The sequence below is a fragment of the Lissotriton helveticus genome, chromosome 3_1 (genome assembly GCF_964261635.1).
Source record: "Lissotriton helveticus chromosome 3_1, aLisHel1.1, whole genome shotgun sequence".
In the NCBI taxonomy this organism is placed as follows: Eukaryota; Metazoa; Chordata; class Amphibia; order Caudata; family Salamandridae; genus Lissotriton; species Lissotriton helveticus.
Window position 1 is genome coordinate 981408967 of NC_136061.1, and position 23919 is coordinate 981432885.

The following is a 23919-nucleotide window of genomic DNA, read 5'->3' on the forward strand; positions in this document are numbered from 1 at the left end:
CCGGGACATGAGATGAGGGAAGGCAGATGATGCACACCTCGTGTGGGTCCGACTTGGCCTTCTTCTTTGAACACTCTGGGCATTTGTCAAACAAAGCAGGCATTTTGACAAATAAAAGAGTGCTCAGAAACACATACAAGGAAGAAAGCACCATAGTACTTCAAATGAAAGCACTCAAATACTAGAAAGAGTGAAAAAAATCACTAATAAACCCTTAAAAAGGGAGAGCTCAATGCTCCAGGGTCCTGCTAGCAGGAGCCGGAAAAAAGAACTGAAAGTAGAAGGGACCTGCTGTGCATTCTGGGATACTGAGAGAGTTCTGGAAAGTTCTCTTAAAGGCACGGTATCCTGTTCTGAGCCACATAATGGCAGCCTATGGGGCTTGTCTGTCCACTCCTTCCTCTCTATCATTCCTGAGGGTTTTGCTGGTAAAAGCAAGTTTTTCTATGTGGAGAAACCTGGACAGGCTGTGCTGTTGTGGTTTTTTTGGTGGAATTTCTAGTCTAAGTACTGGACAGTGTAGCCTGTGGATATAGGCTGCATTATCGGTCTTTAAATTCTCTCTTAAGTGTCTGTGCAGTTCTGCATTTTTTGACAACTTAGGAGATTATTTTTGATTGCTCCGGGGTCCACGCACATGGGCGGGACTATTCCCTAGATTATGACTATACACAGAGATCCCCTACTACAGAAGGTAACCACCAGCCGGACAGGTAAGTTGAGAAGTCGAAAGAGGGCTGAGCACTGTCTGCTGGGATCCCCAAAGTCAAGGGGGGCGGGGTGGGGGTGTTCAGGATGCAGGGGTGCCCTTAGGTGTCGGATTTTCTTTACTTGAGCCGGTCCCGGTCAGGGGAAACACTTCAATATGAGGCTGCAGGCTGTTACCCCTGATCAGTGCCATACCAGTAAAGTATCTTTTATGATTACTTTATTACTCACATGTATCTAGCAGAGTGACAAAGCGAATAGTCCTGAAGAATGGCAAGAACCTTTTGGTCTAGCAAGGCAGAAACATGTAGACCAGATCCAAATAGGGAACATCCATATCCCTATTCTCACTTAGTTTTTGAACCTATCCACTGGGGACACTAATAAAGGATTGACTTTGTCAACCAGGAGATAATTTTAAACATACATTTTTTTTGCACTCTGCCCCTCGCTCTAGCTTACATTGGATGACACAAAACACCTCACGCTCCTCTAGTGTGGCAGAGTTGTAGCCCACACTGGGCACCTTGCGGTCCAAGTGTGCAAGAGGGCACCCAATGATGAAGCATGTCACCTTAGGGTGAGTGAGGGTTCTAGTCTTAACACGTGTGTGTCTGCCCCTCGACCCTCACATGATATTTTTGGAGCGGTGTAGATGCACCATATGCCTACCTTATTGAGAGTTTTTATCCTTTCTGTAAGCGGGACTATCTAAGGGTCTAGGCACCAAGTATGTTGAACACAGTAAGTTGGGCCGCCCAGTAATATCTACGGAAGAAGGGAAGTGCCATCCCACCGTTATACCATCCCCTGTTCAATTTTGTTAGGGAGATTCGAGACACCCCACCATCCCATAATAGTTGTCGCACTGCAGAGTATCTGCTTGAAGTAGGGTGGGGGAGCCAAAATAGGGCGAATTATGGAGTACATACACAAATCTGGGTAGTGCCATCATTTTGAAGAGTGTGGCCCTACCCATGAGCAACAGCGGCAGTGACCTCCAGTGCTGGATATATCTTTTCAGGCGATCCAGCGGGGGCGTCTAGTTTTGCTCAGAGAATCGTTGGGCCTCTAGCAATATACATCCCTAGGTACCGGAACCTGTTGGAGAATATACGGATCATACCTCGTCTAGGGAGTTTGGGTGTGTCTCCCGCTAGGACGCATAGCACCGATTTCTCCCAGTTAATAGTATAACCTGAATATTTACGGAATAGGTCGAATACATGCAGTATGCTATGGATCGTTGCAGTAAGATGTCATCGGTGTATAGGGAAAAGTGATCTTCCCACTCCGGGGTCCAAAGCAGTCCCTGTACCATGGGATCTCCACGTACCCATACCACCAAAGGTTCTAATATCCATGAGAACAGCGGGGAAGGGGGGGATATAGGGGGGTGGAGAAGAACAGGCACCCCTGCCTTGTCCCCCTCCACAATGCATTGAGATCTGCGCTAGGGGTTCCGAATACAAGGGCCTAATCCATGCAAGGAAACTTGGCCCAAAGCCTTTCCAGCACTGCATATAGAAAAGGCCATTCTACTGTATCAAACACCATGTCGGCATCAAACGATACCACTACTGCCTCCTCCTGGATAGCCGCCCTACCCATGCCCCATGTAGCTGAGATTGAGTGCTATGCTTCGTCTCGGGATAAAGCCGGGTTGATCCATGTGAACTAGTTTGCATCTCCTGGGTCAGGTGGGTTTCGAGCAATTTGGACAAGATCTTTACTTCCGCTCTGAGAAGGGAGATAGGCCTATATGAGCCACATTCATTGGAATCCGTATGAATGACCACAATATTAGCTATTCTTCGGTCTCTAGGAAGTCTCACTCTATCACAGCTCTCATTAAGCATGTATCGTAAAAGGGGTGCCACTTTCGTTGCAGTGGATTTGTACAGTTCAATTGGTAAGCCATTGGGCCGCCCACTTTACCGGATCATAGGTCTTGAATCGCCCTGTATATCTCGGCCACTGTCAGTTCCTGTTAAAGGTGGTTCCTGTCCTCCGGGCCTAAGCAACGCGTTTGGAGGGTAGCAAGCAACTCTTGTGATTCTTCAAGTGAAGCAATGAGGCCGGAGTATAGTGTTGCCCATAATAATTAGCAAATGTGTCTGCTATTTTGTGCTCCTCCCCGGACCCCGCTCACTCCCCTTCACTCATCTCCCATCTCAAGACCACCATCCTCTTATCCAGCCAAGCCAAGAGCTTGCCGGCCCTGTCCCCCACCTCTTGGAGGTTATGCTGGGTCACACGGTATCTGGCTTTTGCGGTCTCTTCAGCTACCGCCTTATGCTAGGTCTGCTTAAGTGCCAGGTGATGTCGCGTGATTGGCAGTGACCAAAAGAGTATCCAGCTCCTGGATGTCTCGTTCTAATGAGTCTAGCTTTGAGCGCTTCTCTTTTTTATCTCCCGCTATTAATGAAATGCCCTGCCCTCTAATTACTACTTTGTACACTTCCCAAAGAGTACAGGCAGAGTCTACCATACCCTCATTCTGGGAGATCTATTGGTTTGTTGGTTCTTGGATTGTAGCCTTAAAGAGGGATATCTGGAAATACCAAGAGCCTATTTCCACCCCCTCCCCTCAAAGCCCCCCCCATACGAGATTGACGTGTCTCGTCCAGTTCTTAACCCCTTCCATGCTCATGACGGAACGGTTCCGTCATCAGCGTCGGTGCTCCGGTGCTGATGACGGAACATTTCCGTCATGAGCCAATACGATTTTAAACCCTTCAGCACTACAGCGAAATTCGCGCAGCACTGAAGAGGTTAAGAGACACACCAGAGAGTGGTCGGAAACTCCTCGGGCTAGATGATGGGCGTCACGGAAGCCGGGTAGCTGGTGGGCCAGTGTAAAACGTTAATCTATTCATGATAGGCTACCATGCCCTCCAGAGAGGCATGTGTATTGCTGTAAAGTGGGGTTGAGGCCCCACCAGATATCTCACAGACCCATCACTGACAGAAAATCTTTTAAGACAGTGCTTGTTTGGTCATGTTGGCGTGGGGGCAGTCTGTCAATCGCTGGAGACTGGGCCAAATTACAGTCCCCTCCCCACCCCAATTAAAAACCTGCTCTCGAGGAGTCCAAGGAGCATCGTCCCAAACTCCAACAACTACTGGGACTGCTGTCTGGGAGGGATGTAAATCGAAATTATATTGAAGGGCTGGCCCTCCCAGCAGCCGGAGACCACCACCAACCATCTGTGCGGATCATTCGTAATCTACTGGGTCATAAAGGGGAAGGAAATACGGATTAGAATACACACACGCCCCCCTTGAGTCTCTAGTATAGCCTGAGTGTGCCACCAACCTATAACCCCATCTATTCAGTGCTCCATCGTGTGTTCCCTGGACACGTGACTCCTGCAAGAGGACTATGTCCGGTGCATGTCTCCAAGTACAGCAAGACTATCCTCTTTATTTTATAACCTAATCCATTTACATTCCAGGTGAGTATATTGACTTTGTTTCATACTTAGGGGTAACATTTCGTAGGGCCTCTGCGAATTTAGGGCTAGTTTCACCCACCCCAGGGTGTAGCGTCAAAGTGTTAGCTGCGGAACAAAGGAACAGGTCTGGCCTCCTTTATATTATTTAAATACATATTGCAATACCAGATACAAAGAGACCCTGTTGCCCTCCCCTTGCAACAGCACTGGAGGTGAGATTACTTACTGTTCCTTGACAGCAGGATCACAGTATGTTTTACTATGGTTACTAGTAAATAAGAAATCCACTGTACGCAGTTTAAAGAGCCAGACTTGATCATCAGAGAAAGCTCTAGTGCACTGCATTAGAAGCGTACACAAAAAATTCAGGTATCTAGAATTCTGCTTAAGAGGTGATGAATAGCTCAGTATTAGTCTTCAACTCACTGTGACAGGTAATATGGACACCATGCTCAACAACTTTTCAGAGTTACAAGAAGACAAAGGTACAATCTACTGCACCTATTACTAGAACAGCGCAAATGCCCATTCTACCTCACACAGGATACCAAGACCAGGTCTTTGGCTTCTCAGATGTGTGGGAAAAAGCCTGTGCATCAGCCGCTCAAAGGTGCAGGAGACACAGGTCTCAGTAATAGCTTCTTAGACTTAAAGATAATGTTAGACCTACTCCAATGATGCTTATAGTCATACCTAAGTCTGCATTACACTGATACTAAGAGAGTAGGCCTACTTCCCAGAGGTGCAAAACTGGTGCTTTTCATTGCCACAGGAGACCTAGGCCACATCAACGGTTTCCAATCACAAGGCAAACTGCTTTCTAGCCCTAAAAAAAATGGAGGCTCGGGATCCCTATATAATCATTTCCGGATGGAAGGTATAGTTAAGTTTGCCCTTCTTCAGATTCACAGTGTTAAAAATGTTCATATCGGTAAAATAATTAATTTCTGTGAAAAACACAGAAGTGCTAACCTTTTGATGTTGCTCATGCTGCGATCTTAGGTTCTGTAGTTGCTGTTCGAGATTTCCCTTCTGTTGTTGGATCTCTGCTGCATGGAGATGCTGTAACTCCTGCATGGCATTTTTATGCTGCTCCGCCAACTTCAACACCTCCTCCCGTAGAATGTCCAGTGCTTGGCGATGGTCTGCCTCCAGCAAACACTTCTGATTATTAAGAGCTTCATTTAACTCCTCCTACACAAAATAAAAAGTAACATTCACTACTGATAGCTGGCAAGATGCTCAGGTCACAGACTGAAGTCAAAAGCGCAGAAGAGTACAATCAAATCATGTGTGTCTGCACTCTGATGGCTATTGAATACAACATGCTTCATAGTGCATTCATGTTGTCATACACAAGACCTGAGACGTCCGACTAGAATGTGAATATAGCATTCTCAAAGCGGTTGAGATTCTATAGAGATTATCAGTTACGTACAATACTTCATTCCTATACAGGCTTAAGTCATCAATTTTCCTTCAATGTAATCATATAGGCGTGTGAAGACCCATAATCTATGCCTTTTCTAACGCATTTCTCAGCCATTCCATCACTTTATGAGGTACGCAGCCATCACATATATGTATAACTAGCTAAAACCAATGCTGTGGCTATTAGGGTCATCCGAATTGCACTCTTTGGATGTAGGGGGTTAGACAACAAAAGTCTGGATTACGATTTGTGGGCAATGGGGAATCCTTAACTAGAAGGCTATATCAAGTGAACACCAGCCTCCCAAATCTTTGGGATTGGGCAGTACCAAATCTGTGCTATGTTATGCCTGCAAAACAGTAATGTTCAAGGAAAATACGATCTGAAGATTCCTCACTCTGAAGATATTAGGAATAGCAGTTAAACACCACCTTCAAATACTTGAGCTTATACTCACTATAAACCATCTGTTCAAATATTTTATGGGATGGGACAATTCTTTTAACTGGGTCTGTCTTTTATTGCATAGGAAATGTATACAGAGTCAGAGGAAAGAGGTGAAGCAGTCGATGGATTAAAAGTTCATCTACAAGTACAAAATATGTGTTGTATGGAATGCATGAATTAATCATTCCAATACACTGCTACTTGTTCACATTGCCTTTATATAATATGAAACCCTATTAAATTAAGTTTAGGCCCTGCCCCAAAAACGTCTGTCAAGAGTACATAAATAGACCATTTACAAGCACCTCCAGAGCAGTTTTTAGCTCATCATCAGCATGTCAAATTACCAACAATGACTGCCCAATAGGTACCCAATGGAAGACTTTAAATGGTGGGTTTCTCTGAAATTTGGAAACCACTGAAGGCAAATGGACTGAGGAAGATCGAAAGCTGCATGCCCCATCCCCAGAACAGAAAGGAGTATCTTCCCCAAAAAGCATCTGAAGTAATCGAATATGCATGATCATGAAATAAGTGAATTGCTATAACAGAGACAATAAGGCACGACACTAAGACAGCACAATGGCAAAAACAAAAACAGCTCTATTGCCAATTACCAGAGTAAGTCCCTCTTCTTGTATATGTGAAGATGGCAGCGATATTCTAAAGTGTTTCCTCCATCCTTGAATGGGACAATGTTTTGGGATACACTTCAACACTGTAAAAATTGCCTTCAACTCACGCAGCAAAGTTGTCGATGAAGGGCACTTAGGTTCCAAAACTATTTTAAGTGCTCTAGCCTGTAGACTTAGGCGTCAACCTCCAGTTGAGATAATTTTTAAGTGGCAACAGCATTGACTGCAGGAGTTCTTCTTGCTACCAGAGATTCAAGTGGCCATCATATATCACTTTTGCTAAGGAGCCTACATACGCAAGCGGCATAGAGACCGAACAGTCCCATGCAGAGGTATGGTGACACGACCAACAATAAAGTGGTGACTTGACTGGCAGTTTTCCTGCCCAGAAGTGGGAACATCGTCCTCTTCTTTGTGTATAGTAAAGCCACAAAACTAGGCACTGAGCCAGTACCAAAGAGGTCCCTAACCATCACCATTCGTATTCACTAACAGTACAAATTAGAATTGTTTTCACCAGTCTCGGTGTAAAATACCATTATTAACTATTACAAAGATCTCTGCTGGGAAACATCATCCTAGCAACGGTTATGACCATGGGAACTAAAACAAACAAAAGCAACTCTTGGAAACTGGACTCCTGAGAGAAAGCTAGCACCAGTAAAGCCAGCAGGTGTCTTGCAGATATGTGTCCGTGCAGTCTTTAATACTGGATAAAAAGGAGAAAAAAATGATAAAAATGATAAAAATGACATTCTGCCAAAGTATGACAATTCAAGGATAAACTGCAGTCTCAGGACGTACTAAAGACCAGCAAAAGTCGAGATCTGCCAAACCAAAACATTTCTGATTCAACATCCAAAAAGAAAAGCAACATATAACAAGTAGATCACATTAGATCAATCAACTGCAGTTCTTAAGAGTCTCCTCATTCCCAAGAAAATGAACAAAAATATAAATGACAATCCAAATGTTGGCATAAAGAAAATAACTTCATCTCAACCGATTATCAATAAAGTATTTCAAATGTATTTCACTTGGCAATGTTTGCATAGTGCACACTTAAAAACGTACTGCAGTCAAACCTATGCCAATTTTCACCAACCCCTGAACACTTGGTGTTTCAAGTTTGGTTTGCGGTACACTTAGATAGGTTAGATCGTTCCTCGGTTTACTGAGCAGAAGACGTTTCCTCTTAGTGATAGCGATCAGATCACTTTGTGTTTAAAAACCCAACGTGGTGACTTCCTCTCCAATATTGTGGAGTTCGTGTTGCCTTTGTGGTCGACTAAGATTAGTATTTGGTACATTTTTAACACGCAGGTTCTTTTCAGATACTTTACAAAAAGGAAACCTCAACTCTCAGGATCACTAAAATTCCCAAATTATAGCCACTAGCTTTCATGCCCCTTCACATCTTTGGTGAAAGTTCGAAATGTGAGTATCTGAAATTGTGAAGAGTGAAGGCAGTCATACAATAACTAGTTTAGGGATTCATCACTACCAAAATGGGTAAAGGCGAGAATGTAACTACAGCTCTGTCTTAAAGGGAATTAATCTACCCTTTAATGTGGTATATCACACTGCTGAACGTTGGTATGTGCGGTCAATATGTACTTGGGACAAGCTCTTGCTGATCTGTAAAGCAGTAACTCTTGCCACATTGTTTGCTATGATTTTCTCTTCCCTACTGTACCCCCAGAATTGATATAAAGAACACATTCTCCTTTAAACAGAAGTTTTCAAGGTCTCTTAGCACTCTCTTGGGTGAATTGTTTTAAGTCCATTACCACCAACATGGCAGCTCTTCTGCATCAGTTTTCATTTCTTCCAGAACTGCTGTTATCCGATGAGGTTTTCCACTATGCAATCAAAACTCTTTCCTGAAACATCTTGTTGCAGGCCAAAAAGACTCACTCCTACCATCATCTACGGGCAAAGTCTTAGGCCTTCACTCACTATACTGCGAGGGAAACACCGTTCCTAGCAAATTCTAGGGGACCACAGGTGCACTCAAATGCAAGGGATAGCAATCAGCATGTAGTTGCTCTCTTGATTGCTCCTTCCCTGCTCTACCGTATAACGGTCATCTGATGCTCATGGATCAGCATACATAGCTAAGCAGAACATTACTGGTCAACGGGTATCCCCTTAATGTTGGGAGATGTGTTTCATGCTGCTCTTCTATTTCACTCTGCTACCTGTGCCCTCATCCAGGCGTTAACTCTACTCCTGCCAGTCATTGCAGCCCTATGAATAAAGGAGACACAGGAGACTGCCACCAAGAAGCCTGCAAGCATGGACATCAATGTCCCTGACCCAAACACCTAACAACTTTAACCTTTTTGTGAACACTCTTTCACCTTCTTAAAGACTTTCCATTTGTAGACCATCTTATGCACACTTCTATTTGTGTATCCAATGAGGGAGACTAGTTTGACTCACTAGTGAACTGTCTGAAGATAAACCAGCAGCTGATGCTCAATATCTTTTTGCAATTGGATGCCCACAAAACAGGTTGCTTGGAGCTAGTGGAAATGAAGGAGCAATATCATGCAATACTACTTCACTGGCAGGATAAACAATTCTAGTTGGTAAAAAGAAGAAAAACATGGGTCATGCTGGACACCCGATGAGAAAAGTTATTTTGGAGTACATAAATTAGTACTACTTTACGAACTCTAAAATGCAATTCACAAAGAGTGGCTGCCCAGATATGGTCACACTTTCGCTCTGGAGGTTGCTGAAACTTCAAGTATGGAGTTAGGGCTCAACCAAAGACTATTCCCACTCCTTCCAGTTGCCTTTTTTTTTTAACCCGCCGCTACTTGGTTAAACAGATGGGAATCACTTCTGGCAGTACATTTATAAATCTGATCTTTAAATCAATCAACATGACAAAGGCAGGTGAGTGAGGGGAATAAATTTGTCCTTTAAAGAACTAATTTCATATCTTTGCTTTTGCACTAAGCACCTTGGTGAACAACAGTGCTGTCAATAATCTAAGAAGAGACTCATTGTGACAAATCCAGCCTAAAAAGCACACTTGCATTTCAAACATCTTGTGTAAGAGGGGAAAATAAGTTACTAAATGCTACAACCCACCAACGAAATCTTGCTCTGGTTATGAAAAAATGAAAGCACAGACTGAGGAGAATTTTGTAGCGGCCTATTAAATCACCTGTGTAATCTCACCCATGGTAAAAAATAAAAGAGGTCATGGATGGGTATTTAATAACAAGGCACAGTACGGTAAATCGTTTTTAGCACTGCTGGATAATTATACCAGTTTTAAAGGATGCGGAAAGAGGGAATACACTCTGACAACATGAGCCAATTTAGATCAGTAGTCAGCCTAATCTACATAGCTTTCCTTCCTAACCGAGAACTTGTGCTCAAGGTCGTTCCAGATGGGAATTGGGGAATAAGAAGATGCCACTGAATATCTACTCCACTCATGCCTACAAATACAGCACCCATAGTAAAGTATAGTCAAAGGAGAAAAGCACTGCAACAAATTGACTAGACCAGGAGTTATAAAATAACTACTTTTAAGCTTCGAAATTAGTACTAAAAACAGAGCATATATCCTGTCATATTTCAAAGCACAACTCTATGGTAAACACACACAATTGCTAGAAAAGCAAAGAGGCCGAAATACATAAACAAAGATAATTTTCCAATGATGGAAGCTGGTAACACCCAAATTAATCGCAAGCATCTCCCATAAGAAAGCAAAAAAGCACCACCGTAAAGGCATTTACAAATCAATGGGAAAAAAACGCTCAAAACTGACGAGTCAATATGGCTACTCAAAGTTCAATGGACAGAACGAAATCAAGCTATGATCAGAGAACCACGGGATTAACTGCATGCATTTCACCGAACATAACATAATATTTACATGCTGCAACTGACTTGTTTTGTAAGTTGTCCTAAAACCACCACTCCACTCCTCGGTTTTATCGCATGCATTGCATCATGCCACTCACTAAGTTTCCACTGTTTGTGACGTACCTTATGCACCGCCTCTAGCTCAGCAACCATGGCCTCAATCCTCTCCCTGTGAAGGGAGGCCAGTTCTTTTCTCAATTGCTCCTGTGCAAGTTGCAGCTCTTGGTCATGCTTAGCATGGAGTCTTTCGGTCTCACTTGCCAGGTGCTTGGCTGCCTCCACATCCTTCTCACGCAGGCGATCCAACAAGCAGACCTCAAGCTCCTGCACAGAGCGTCTGTGCTCATCTCGGATGGTCTGTATTTCAGACAAGTAAGAACACTCCAGAGTATCCAGTTTGGACAAGTGCTTGGCTTCCAACTCCTCAATCTGACTTTGATGTGCAGCCTGCAGTTGTGCAACATGAGCGTCCAACTGAGACTGCTGCTGAAGCGACAGCTCAATTTGGTGTTTTTGCTTTTCTGCTCTGTGCTCAGCAAGCAGCTCTTCGGGGAGGGACTCCATCTGTCCCTGATGCAGCTCCAACACGTGTGACCCATGGGGATTCAGCTCAAGCATGTGCTTGCTTCTCAGCTCCTGCAAAGCATCCTCATGCTGGGAAGAGAGTGTTACCAACAGCGGATCTTGTTCTTCCATAAACCTAAAAATAAAAAATAAAAACTTTTAACTAAAGAAATACGGCATGTAACATTTAGTACAGAGACGTTCTTGCTAAATACAGCTGACTGGGGTCAAGAAGTAAATATAAGACTGTTACGCAAGCAGAAGATTGGGTTTGAGGAGTCCGCTATTAAGGGACACAAAGCCGGATGTTTTAAAAAGGCAGATGCTTACGGATAAAGTTAAAAGACAGACCTTGTACCTGGTGTATATTTAATTGAAGTGGGGTATTTGAATGTTATACTTTCTCAAGGCATTCTTTACAAACACATTATATATCTAACGGAGTCCTGGACTGCTTCTGATTTTTGCGTGACTGAGCAGTCAATGAACTACAACAATATATTTGAAGCTTATGTGGTATGCACAGCAGATAGGAATTCAAAGAGGCAAGGAGTTAACTTGTGTAGCTCAAAACAAGTTTAAAAACAAAAAAAATGAAGAAAAAATTGTTTACATGGAAACGTAATGTATTTCTAGTTCACCACATCATACACAATTTCACTGACTCCATGACATAAGGTTCCAGAATTGTGTAACGAGAATACATAAATATTTTTTTATTTACACGTTGAGCATTGAGAAGTTACGGTTCAGCTGTACTTTTTAGATCGAGCATTCGGAACCTCTTGTCTATACTTTAGTATATACTTAGATGTGAATGTTCTTTGTGGGCTCTGGAGATCAGCCCTAGGACTTGTCTGCTTCCGCTTAGGGACTTTTTTTGTGTTCAAGTGCCTCTATTTCACTGTCTTGATAGAAAACGACCAGCAGAGGTCAGTAAAATGCTGGAATTACTTTAGCATTCTCTAGATTCCAGTCCATAGCAATCGTCTTCCACGAGGACCCGTAGACAATTTTTTTTTTTACATTTTGTATTTTCAGTTATATGACCACCAAAGGCCCTGATTTTATATTAAAAACAGAGGTTTGGACTATACCATTTCCCGCTGAAAGGTAATATTTCTCTCCATGTGTTCCCATATCGGGCATGTCACGCAGTGTGGATCTTACTTTACCTCCATGTTAAAGAACAGTAGATGTTTCAGCATCCAGGCTAATGTGCTGCACAGCTGGATACATAGAAGGTCCCAAAGTCGAGACCGATTGCTTTGCAAATGCTTGTTTAGAATTGAAAATGCATTTTTTTGTTTTCCTACAACTGCGGGCTGATCTGAAAACCCATACGATTTCCCAATTTGCCTCCAACTGGAAATACGTATGCAGCTGCAGTAAAAACCGCCCAATGGATTTGCATCAAACTTGACATAAAACTAGAGCTTTACTCAGGAAATGCATTTGCTTGGTTTGGTGTACAACCATTCAGGCCTACAAATCGTGCAAAGCGACATGGGTTCATGGAAGGTGAATGTAGTGCATCATAAAAAGCAAATGCATAGCCTGAAAAAAACTCACTGTTAACCCCTTCACTGCTAGGGCCTTTCCCCCTAGAATGCTAAGTTATTTTGGGATATTTGGGGTAGTTTGCGCTCAGGCCTCCATAACTTATTTTTCGGCCACATAATGTATCCATGCCAATTTTGTGTCTTTATTCCAACATCCTGGGGTTTCTAAAGATGCCCACAAGCCTCTGGAATCCCCAAGAGGGGTGGGGCCGAGATAAGGGCCAAGATCTAACTAAATATTATTTGAGGGAGGGGGGTGGGGATTCTACACAAGGTGTCATTTGTGTAGATTCCCTCAAGGTATTCCCAAAGAAACCAACTGTTTAAATAAAAAATATTGAAAATGAGTAGGAAAAAACTGCCATTTGTGACAACGTTTTCATCTGTAACTTCAAGATGGCTGATTCACAAAAGCAATATACCGTTACATCAGTTAGACCCTGCTAGTCGCAGGGATTAATAGGATTTGTAGGCTCTCCAAGAACCGGCGGTACAGAGAGCAAACAACTGAGCTGCACCTTACTAAGGTTTTTCATTGTGTACGGAGCATAGAACAATTCATATGGTAACATTTAAAGAATGGAACGTGAGTGTAAGGAAACCTATGTATTGCTGAAATGTATACCAGATACTTAGTTTTGGAGCAGTGGTTACTTTCTACATCTCTGAATCTGTGGGTACCCATATTAACATGCGATTCAGATTATTTCTTTTTTTAAATGGTTTCTTTCCTACACACTGGCTCACATCTGATCAGTAAGGCACAAATGCAGAGAAATCCAGGTGTTTTTACTATTTTGTGCCGCTCCTCCACCAAAACCTCAGATAAAACAGTACAGACTTGTGTGGTTAGGCCTAATGCCCAGGACAGGAAATGTTCGAAAAAGCAACGCGAGACATCACCTTTTTCCATTAAAAACTGACCCTTTTTTTAAATGTAGGTAGATGTGGATGTTGTGCGCTAGCTCAGCCGATGCCTAAGGAGACCTAGCAAACCGGTGCATTTATTTTAAAACTAGACACCCGGGGGAATCCAAGGTGGGGTTCACTTGAATGGCTCTGACCAAGTTTACTTACCCCAGAAGCCCCTGCAAACCTCAAACTTTGACCAAAAACATATTTTTCTCATTTATGTTTGGGAAAGTACTGGAATGTAGATGACACAAATTTCCTACTATTTAGTATTCCCCAATTCTCCTGATACAAATGGTACTCTAATTGTGTGGTTAGGCCTAGTGCTCGCAACAAGAAAGGCCCCAAAATACAATGAGGAGACATCAACATTTCCTGTAAAAAAAAAAAAAGGACCTGATTTGGAAATGGAGGTAGGTGAGGTAATTGGGGGTGGGCCCAACAGGGAAGCAAACCAAACCCAGACATTTCGGAAAATTAGACACCCAGGGGAATCCAAAGTGGTGTGTCCCACGTGGATCCCCCATATTTTTTACCCATAACGCCTTGTTAATCTCAAATTGTGCCTAAATTTGCAAATGTGCCTTGTTTCCTTGTAAACAACTCTTGTCTGCCACCAAGGGGGTAAAAAACTGTTGTGGTTCGTTTGAGGGGTCAGGGCAGGCCACCCAACTCATTTATTTATTCCTAAAAATAAATGCCTGGTGTCTAGTGGGCATACTGATTTTCGGGGCTGGGGGAGAACTAGTCCCAACGCAGAGGGAGGCAAACCCCCCTCCAAATAAAATCTCTGGGTTCTAGTAGGTGTCTTGCTCCCAACCACGGAGGCAGATTGGAGGAAAGAACCTTTTACCCACTGGGGAAGGTGGGGGTGGGGGTCGGGGTCAGCAAGACTGTTTGGGGCAGGGGGCGGCGAGGCTAGGCTTGATGCCTGAGCGGGCCACCATCCCCACCCATTTTGTATTGAACAATTCCTGGTGTCTGCTGAGCTTTCTGTGATCCCTTTGGGAGCACACTGGAAGTAACAAAAACAAGTCCAATCTGCCTGGAAGTTCGGGTGGGGGGCTGAGGAGGGGTGGAGGCATGAAGTCTTTAGGGTAGTGGGCAGATGGGAGAAAAACATCTCCTGCCTTCCTGATGGGGGGCAGAAATCTGTTGGGGCTAGGCACGATACCTGGGTAGGGCGCCCTGACCCAGTTTTCAAGTAGAAAAAAAAAAAAAGAACATTCCCAACATTCCCTGGTGTATAAAGGGCTTTCTGCCTCCTTCAGGTATCCACTAGGGAAAGGTACCAATCGAAAGGGGAGATCATTCTAGTTCTATTGATACCTCCCCCATACAAATCTGTGGTCGGGGAGGAGATATGCCCCGAGCACAAATGTAAGTGAAAGTAAATTAGCTTATAGGCTTATTCTATTTTCATTTGCGCTATAATGACATCAGTGCGCCATGCATACCAATCATCATTGCAGATCGAAAAGGGATTTCCTGCCTCTAATGCCAGGACATGTGCTCGGAGGAAATTTGTATAGCTTTTGAATCACATGTTGGTTTTTCTTTAAGTCGTGGTAACCAACTTCCTTCTACCTGAGCACCTAATTGTTACTATAAGAATAATTACAAGTACCTTTACATGCTGAGCGCTCATAAATAACTGTTACCAATCTTCAATTGTGATTACATAAGTTAATTGAGCAGCCGCAAAGGTTAGAATGAATCGTGATAAAGAAGCAGAACAACTGTATAGTAGCCTTAAAGCTGGAGGCACAATAGGTTCAGCGATAGGACCTCCAAGAGAAAACAAAAAGGAAGGACTCAGAGCCAAATTCACCAAAATAGAATCACTAAAAAGATTAGAGTTGAATAAATGGTGGGATGCTGCCACATTGAAACAGTACCTGTTATTAAATAGAATACCTCGTGGTCTAGGATCTCAAATACTAGCTTACGAAGATCTTGAACCAGACCTGTATATTACCTGGGAGAAAGAACTTAATGCAATTTGATTAATATTCTTATCGAAAATGCAGAGAGAAAGATAGCGAAACTTGACTGAAATACAAAAAATTTAAGATGAAATAAAAGAAATAAATCTCCCTGAGGCTACAATAAAAAATTATACGATATTAGATGATATCTTAAATGAGGTACAAAGGGATATCAAAAAAAGAAAAGCCCGTAAACTTAAAAGGGATGAAAATGATTATCAATCAGGACGCATATATACATTTGCGAAAAGATGACTACCTGGTGAATAAGAAACAAGGAGGGAAACAGATAGGCAGCACCCCAACGATGAGTGACACTGAGGCATCCTCGAGTAACATTTCGAGTGACGAAAATGAAGATAACCCTACTATGACAACTACCACAATTCCAGAGACAAATTTTTTAGAAGAAGTTCGACGTCTCAGACGAGGGAATCGAGATACGGAAAATTGGAATCGAAATACAATTGCAATAAGACCAGGAGAGGGAGGAGAGGAGGCAGGAGATCCGGAATCAAGAATAAAGAGAAGCCTGAGATCATGGAAACAACAACAGTAAACACAGAACAAAACGTAAGTGACATTGAAGTAATCAATCTGTCTGAGTTAGATTTATCTGATGACATGGTAACTTTACTTAAAAAGGGTTTAGGATTTTGCCCTGCCAAGAGACAAGACTGGTATATGACAAAAATAGACTTATTTAAATGTGTTAGAAGATTAAAATTGAAAAAATTCTTCGCTAATGTACCAGAAAAAAGGAAAACTACAGTCAAATAACTTAATAGTAATCATACGATTCAAGAATTAAAAGATACTCAGTTACTATTGTCACTCACAGAAAAAGAAGATGACCCCATAACCATATCAAAACTAATAGAAGATTTGGAAGTTGAACGGTTCCATTCTGAAGGGAGTGGTCTAAAGATAAAATCCAAATGGACACCACAACTGACCCCGGGTAATACCATAGAGGTATTCTTCAAGGCAGTCAATTCAGAGATAGATTAAGAAATAGATAAAAAACAAGGGAAACTGAATATCAGAGAAGATAATTTATCTAATAGTGAAAGAACTGCCTTAAAGGAACTGATGAATAATAAGACAATTACGATACGAAGGGCTGACAAAGGTGGGAATCTAGTTATCCAAAATACAACGGATTATAACAATGAAGTTCAGTCTCAATTAGACAATATTGTATACTATGAGAAATTGCTATCTAACCCAATGAGAGAACTAGAAAACATGATTAACAACAAAATTAAAGAATGGTATGACCTAACACTTTTAGACTATGATGAATACCTATATTTGAAAGTGACTTATCCTAGGGCACCTTGTATGTATACCATACCTAAAATACACAAATGCCGCGAGAAAACGCCTGGAAGACCAATTATATCCGGCATAGGGGGTCCAACTGAACACTTATCGCATTATATAGATACATACTTGAGAGAATATGTGTATAACCTACCATCTTTTATAGAAGATACCAAATATGTTTTGAATCTATTGAATGATTTGACATGGGAGAAGGGGATGATACTCGCCACATTAGATGTATCACTTTACTCTAACAAAGATCATCAACTTGGTATACAAGCACTTGACTTTTTTCTTAGTAGAAGGTCAGCAGAACTATATGACCACACCCAGATGATCTTACAAATGACAGAATTGGTTCTTAAGAACAATGTATTTTTGTTTAATGGAAAATGGTACAAGTACCGGATCCAGATTCGCTCCGTCTTTTGCTAACCTCTTTATGGGGTGGTATGAGGCGGAGCGAATCTGGGGTCCTGAAAATAAAGAATGGATACAGTATATACAATACTGGGGTCGTTATATTGACGACTGTCTTTTAATTTGGACAGGAACAGTAGAACAATTAAAAGGCTTTTTTGACTATCTAAATGAAAACACTTTTAACCTACAATTTACGACTCAGTATGATTATAACAACATCACATTTCTGGATATAGAGTTGTTTGTAGAAGGTGATAAACTGAGAAGCAGAATGTTTAGGAAACCAACTAGTTGTAATGCAACCTTACATGCTAAAAGTAGCCATCCCAGCAGTCAAATAAATGCTATACCATATGGGGAAATGGTGAGGGCACGACGAAATTGTTCTCTAGATAGTGACTTTTTGAGTAACATTGAAGATATGTCACTAAGATTTAGAAATCGCGGTTACAAAGATAAAGTAATAAAATCTGCAATTAAAAGAGTAAAGAAATTGAAACGTAGTGGAACCCTTAGAGAGAAAATAAAGGATGACAAAGAAGACAAAGTTAGACTAATTACTAACTATAGTACAGAAAGTTCAAAACTTTTTTCAAGTTTAAAGAAACATTGGTACCTGTTAACATTGGATCTAGACTTGCAACCTTATCTTACTGTTAATCCAAGTATTACTTTTAAAAAAGGAGTGACTATCCAACATGTTGAGTCCAAGTTACCCTAAGAAATTGGAAACTTCAGATTGGCTAACTAGTCATAAAGGGTTTCACCAATGTGGAAGATGTAACTCATGTAGGTGGGCGAAGAAAAAAGTAACCACCTTTAATTATAATGGAACTGGAGAGAATACTATTGGATTTTTTATAAATTGTGACACCACCTATGTGGTGTACATTATTGTTTGTACCTGCGGTAAAATATACGTAGGAAGTACAATTAGAAGATTCAAAGATAGAATGGCTGAACACTTTAGAGAGTTAAAGCAAGGAGATACTCGCTATCCCATAGCATCCCATATGGTTCAAAACTTTGAAGATAGAGAACATCATAAATTCAGTTACCATGGTATTGACCACATTAAACCTGACCCAAGAGGTGGGAATAGACTGTTGACATTGGGAAGAAAAGAAGTAATGTGGTTAATAAAATTGAAAGCGGTGGAACAGGGACTAAATAATGATCATGAATATGAATTCTTTTTGGGACAAGAATGAAGTGAACTTTACAAAATAATGAAATGATCTGTAAATAATGCATATCCAGGAAATGTTATGTTATGTTATGTTATGTGATTTTTATTTGGCGCACAGATGCTCCAGCTAAGGAGCGTCCTGGCGCCCGACAAGGCAGCTACACAACACAACTAAACTATAAGCAACACAAACATACAACTAAGGGAATAAAAACGTTTTCAACGCGCGACGAAAGGAAAGCAAATCGCTCATAGCGCGAATTGCCGGGGGTAAGGAGTTCCACAGGGTAGCTGCACGCACTCGAAATGAGCGTCCACCGGCCCTACTTCGCTTGAAGCGTAGCACAACGGCCAATTCGAGGTCTGCCGATCTTAAGAGTCGTGCTGGGATGTAATTGGCCAGGAGGGTCGTAAGGATCATTGCCGGGGTCCCCTTCAAGATCTTATAGGCGACGCAGAGGACCTTAAACTGGATCCGCTGGGCCACCGGAAGCCAATGCAGCGCCCGTATGGTGCTGGAGGTAGGACAGAATCTTGGAAGGCCTACCACCGCTCTCGCTGCGCCGTTCTGGATCCTCTGTAAGCGCCCGATCTCTGCCACATTTAAACCGGCCAGCAAGGAACTCGCATAATCCAGCCTGGAGATGACAGTAGCTTGGATCATGAGTTGCCTGGTGGGGGCATCGAAGAACTTTAGCACAGGACGTAGCCCACGCAAGATGCCGAAGCAGCATGCAGCCGTGCGTTTAGTGTGGCATGCAAACGTAAGGGAGGGGTCCAGCCAGACCCCGAGGTTCTTAAGCTCGGCGACTGGGATGGGAGCAGGACCCAGCTCCCCCGGCCACCATCTCTCTCCCCACAGTTCCGGCTGTCTACCAAATACCATGACCTCGGTCTTACTAGCGTTTAGCTGAAGACAATTGGACGTCATCCAGCTCGCGACCGCCCTCAGTCCTTGTTGAAACCTGGAAGCGTCGACTTCGGCATCCCCGCTGATCGTGACCGCTAGCTGGGTGTCATCGGCATATGACACCATGGTCATACCCCATTGTTTGACAACCTCAGCTAGCGGCCTTACGTAAAGATTAAACAGCGTAGGGCTCAGCGAGGAGCCTTGGGGGACGCCCAGGTTCAACGGATGGAATTTGGACTGAAAGGGCGGGACGGTCACGCTAAAGGCCCGGTTGGTTAAGAACGACCGGAACCACTCGAGAGCAGTGCCGGTAACACCAGCCTCCTCTAGGCGCAGCAGAAGGATAGGGTGCGAGACGGTGTCAAAGGCAGCGCTTAGATCTAATAGCACAAGCGCTGCCGTTTGTCCCGCGTCAAGCACGGAGCGAAGGTGCTCCACCATATAAAGCAGAGCCGTCTCCGTGCTATGACCTGCCCTAAACCCATTCTGCGTAGCGTCGAGAATATCTGCTCGACAAAGATGTTCCGAGAGAACAGCATTTACGTGTGCCTCCATCACTTTAGCCGGCCATGGCAAGAGTGAAATAGGCCGATAGCTCTCCGGCTTGCTCCCGTCCAGGCTCGGTTTCTTAAGAATAGGACGAACCATGGCTCGCTTCCACTTCAATGGAACTTCGCCAGATGTTAATGACAAATTGACCAAGGAACAGAGCGGTGAGATGTCATGTACCGCTAAGTCCTTGAACACTTCAGGGCAAAGTGGATCCTCTGGGGACCCAGACTTCACTCTGCGGGCCAAAGTGCCTAGGCTATCAGGAGTTAGCAAAGGTAGAGAATGTAGTCCCTCAGATGGTGGTGGCTTAAAAGGTGGATTCGCCGAGGGAACGACCGAAGGGAAGGCTCGATAGATGGCATTCACCTTTTCCAAGAAAAACTCTGCCAACTTTTCACAGTGCTCCACAGAGCTCTGATGAGATGTTGTGACTTTTTTGGCAGTGAGGTCTTTCAGTACCTTAAAGATAGCCTTTGCCGGGTTCGAGCTATTCCTGAATTGTGTCGCATAAAAAGCGGCACGCGTTCTACATACCGCCCGATGGTACAGCTTCACCGTTGACAAATATAGGGCTTTCTTTGAGCTGGAGTAGGCTTTACGCCACGCCCGCTCTGCGCGCCTACAAGAAACCTTCAGGGCCCGCAGTGAGTCGTCGTACCAGGGGCTGGCCTTGCCAGTTCTAGTTTTGCAGGTTACCACGGGAATAAGGGTGTCCAGGGCCCTCGATACCCAGTCGCTAAACCTGTCATATACCTGATCCGGCGGGCCCGAGACGTCAAACGGGTCAGCCGATAAGAGATGGAAGAACGCATCCAGCTTGAGTTTGTTCCAGCGTCGTCTTGGAACAGAACACACCACTGGCTTAGGTAGACTGGCCGCAATCGGGCAGTGGATCTGTATCAAATAATGATCAGTCCATGCCAGGGGTGTGTAGCTGGTGACGCAGGCTTCCGTAAGATTGGTGAAAAACGGATCAAGGGTGTGACCCCCTGAGTGTGTAGGCTGCGTCACCAACTGATTCAGCTGTAGCGCCTCAAGGTCCGCCAGGAAACTGGATACTGAGGGGCTGCTGGAGTTGTCGAAGTGCAGATTTAAGTCTCCGATGATGGTAAAATTGGAACACCCCGTAGCCAGATTGCTAATAGCGTCAGGTAGCGCTGCTCTAAAGGCCACTTCACTACAAATGATGTAAATATGAATGATTTTATGTATTACTATGTCATCATACGGAGAATATCATTATTATCGAAACTATGATTCGATCAGGAACAATAGAAAATGTTACTAACTATATCATGCAAATGCAATCTATAAATATTGAGGAGATCTTATCAAGATACTATGATCAACTCTCCCCTCTGTACTCTCAATCCTGGTTTGAGTTGCTTAATAGTGATGATGTTATTAAGAGATTCATAGTCACAAGATGTTGTGTTCTGGGGGGCATATTGCACCACATTTAACATAGCAGATTAGAATACAGTAAATAAATAAGTTAAACATATTCGCTCAAACAATTACTCAAATAAGGGGTATATGGAGAAATAAATAAATACATTGGATATTGCGACACGACCCAAGTCTGACAACAAGTACTTTCGAAATAAACAAATGTAGAATCATCAATGACCATAGCGACCCAATTTAAGATGGCGATCGCTATGTTTGATAGAAAAGGAAAGAACAGAAGGTATACTTAACAGTAGTATAGATAATGAGGTTTACTTAACCTTATAATGTAGGACGTAAATAAGAAGCAATAACTAATAATGAGTAACTTATATAGGCTTTGGTTTTGGAGACAGATATATTTAATTCGATAATGTGAAGTTAAATGGTCAAATATATTAAAACCCAATTCAAGATGGCGCCCGTTTGAATTAATAGTTTAGCGAATAGCAATTTGATTCAATACCCTTATAGAAAATTGGGTTTATGATAATTTCAGGAACAGGATACATATATTTATGTATAAAATTAAAACTCGACCTGTTTTTATGAAAAAAACGATCTCAATTTATAAATATGTAACTAAATAGCTAAATACATTCCGAATAGATGTAACAATCTGAAACCATATAAGTTAAATTAATATCAGTGGAAAACCCGATCAAATAAAGGGTGATCGGGAAAACTTTACTAAAATGGCGCTTACGGAGCCCTCGTATAAAAACGAATAGCAACATGGCGCCGGCGTAGAACGCTACGCATTTGGTGCGCGGAATGATTACAACAGGTGAGCTGGTGCTTCGGTCGTGTAAGCAAGACTAATGTACTAAGTCAATTGAATAGGTTACTGTAATACTGACAGAACCCATTTATGTTTTAGGTGAGGTACTCGTACACTAAGGTTGTAATCAGCATAAAATATACGTGAAAAATCGAAAAATCTAAGAGGACAAGGATAACGATAAACAACTGATAAATTTAGGTGAGGATTCGAAATATACATAAATAAATGTTGAGTGTAGTTAAATGGATAATAAAATAGCTTAAAGTACTGATGAGTATTTTGTTTGCAGAAATTGCCAGGTAAGATGTCAAGCAGTGAACTAGAGGCAAAATAAGACGGGTGAGGTTATCTTTTAATTATATTACATAAACGTTGATGGACAGAATAATTAAGCAGATATGATTCATGTTATGTGGGTGCAATGTAGCTCGAACAGACCACATCGAGTGACATAAGGATAAAACCTGTATTCTGACTTAAGAATAAGGAGATTTTTTGGAGATCATATGTACCATATTAGATTAGAAGTTTTTGACTAAGGTGGTTAGAGAGTGAATTTGGTTTAGAATCTAATGAATTACGAATAATCACTGATAGATGGTGTATTAATTACTGTTTTTATAGAAATGTGATAACTTGTGAATAAGGTTGTAACTAAATGTACAATCATTTATGAAGTTAATTCTGAATACATATATGTTATTATTTAGGTTGCAGCCCTGAAGAGTCAAAGGTCGATACAGACCAGACGAAACGAGTGTTGGCTGCGTCATAATACTATGGAAAAATAGAAGTTTCAATGAAGAAAATAAATTGAAAATTTGACTATCAAAGGACTGATAATTTGAACATTGAGTGCTCGGAAGAAATTTGTATAGCTTTTGAATAACATGTTGGTTTTTCTTTAAGTCGTGGTAACCGACTTCCTTCTACCTGAGCACCTAATTGTTACTATAAGAATAGTTACAAGTACCTTTACATGCTGAGTGCTCATAAATAACTGTTACCAATCTTCAATTGTAATGCCAGGACATGCTTGAGTCATCAACAGAACACTACTAGCACTGCTGTGATAAACGGCTCCAGCACACCGTCCATGTGGAAGAAGTTAAAGATTAGTTCTAGGCTTTTGTATTCAAAGCCAGAATGACCCCGAAATTCCCAAGTTGTGATATGCAACGCACATCATATAACTCGCGTCTCCCGCCATACTAAATATACCAATTTACCAATGGAACTGGTAAAAAAAAACAAAAAAAAAAAACAGGATAGACAACCAAGACAGCATTGATTTTGGCGAGTGTTACATACCATAATTTGATAATTTCAGCGGTTATACAGGTTTGTATTCATTAATCCAGTCAAAATAGTATATATTAGATTCTCACTGAGAAAAAAACCCACGTAAGAGTTTATTGTTCTGGCTTACATGTGGAAAATCACTGAAATTATCCAGTTATGATCAGCAATGCATGCCATGTCTCACACCACCCAACGGTGAAATACTCCACTTTGCTATAAGCACAGGAACACAAGTATCTACCTAGAGAAAAACATTATGGGTGGAGTGAGCTATGCAGTGATTTTCTAAACATAAGCAGAGAATTTCAGTGGTTCCACATGTTTGAGCCAGATCCGGAACTCTATTTTTAATAGTTTTTTCAGCGATTGTTTTGTGTT

General features: G+C 42.2%; 1 protein-coding gene across 6 annotated transcripts in view; it reads right to left on the bottom strand.

The window, feature by feature from the left end:
• Positions 1-23919, bottom strand: part of PCNT (pericentrin) — a 1333356-nt gene that overhangs the window by 944668 nt on the left and 364769 nt on the right. For all 6 annotated transcript variants that reach the window (XM_078681435.1, XM_078681433.1, XM_078681434.1 and 3 more), the window contains 2 exons: positions 10698-11274; positions 5139-5360 (listed from right to left, as the gene is read on the bottom strand). In XM_078681435.1, coding sequence (XP_078537561.1) covers positions 5139-5360; positions 10698-11274 — 799 coding nt within the window. The remainder of the gene's footprint in view (positions 1-5138; positions 5361-10697; positions 11275-23919) is intronic.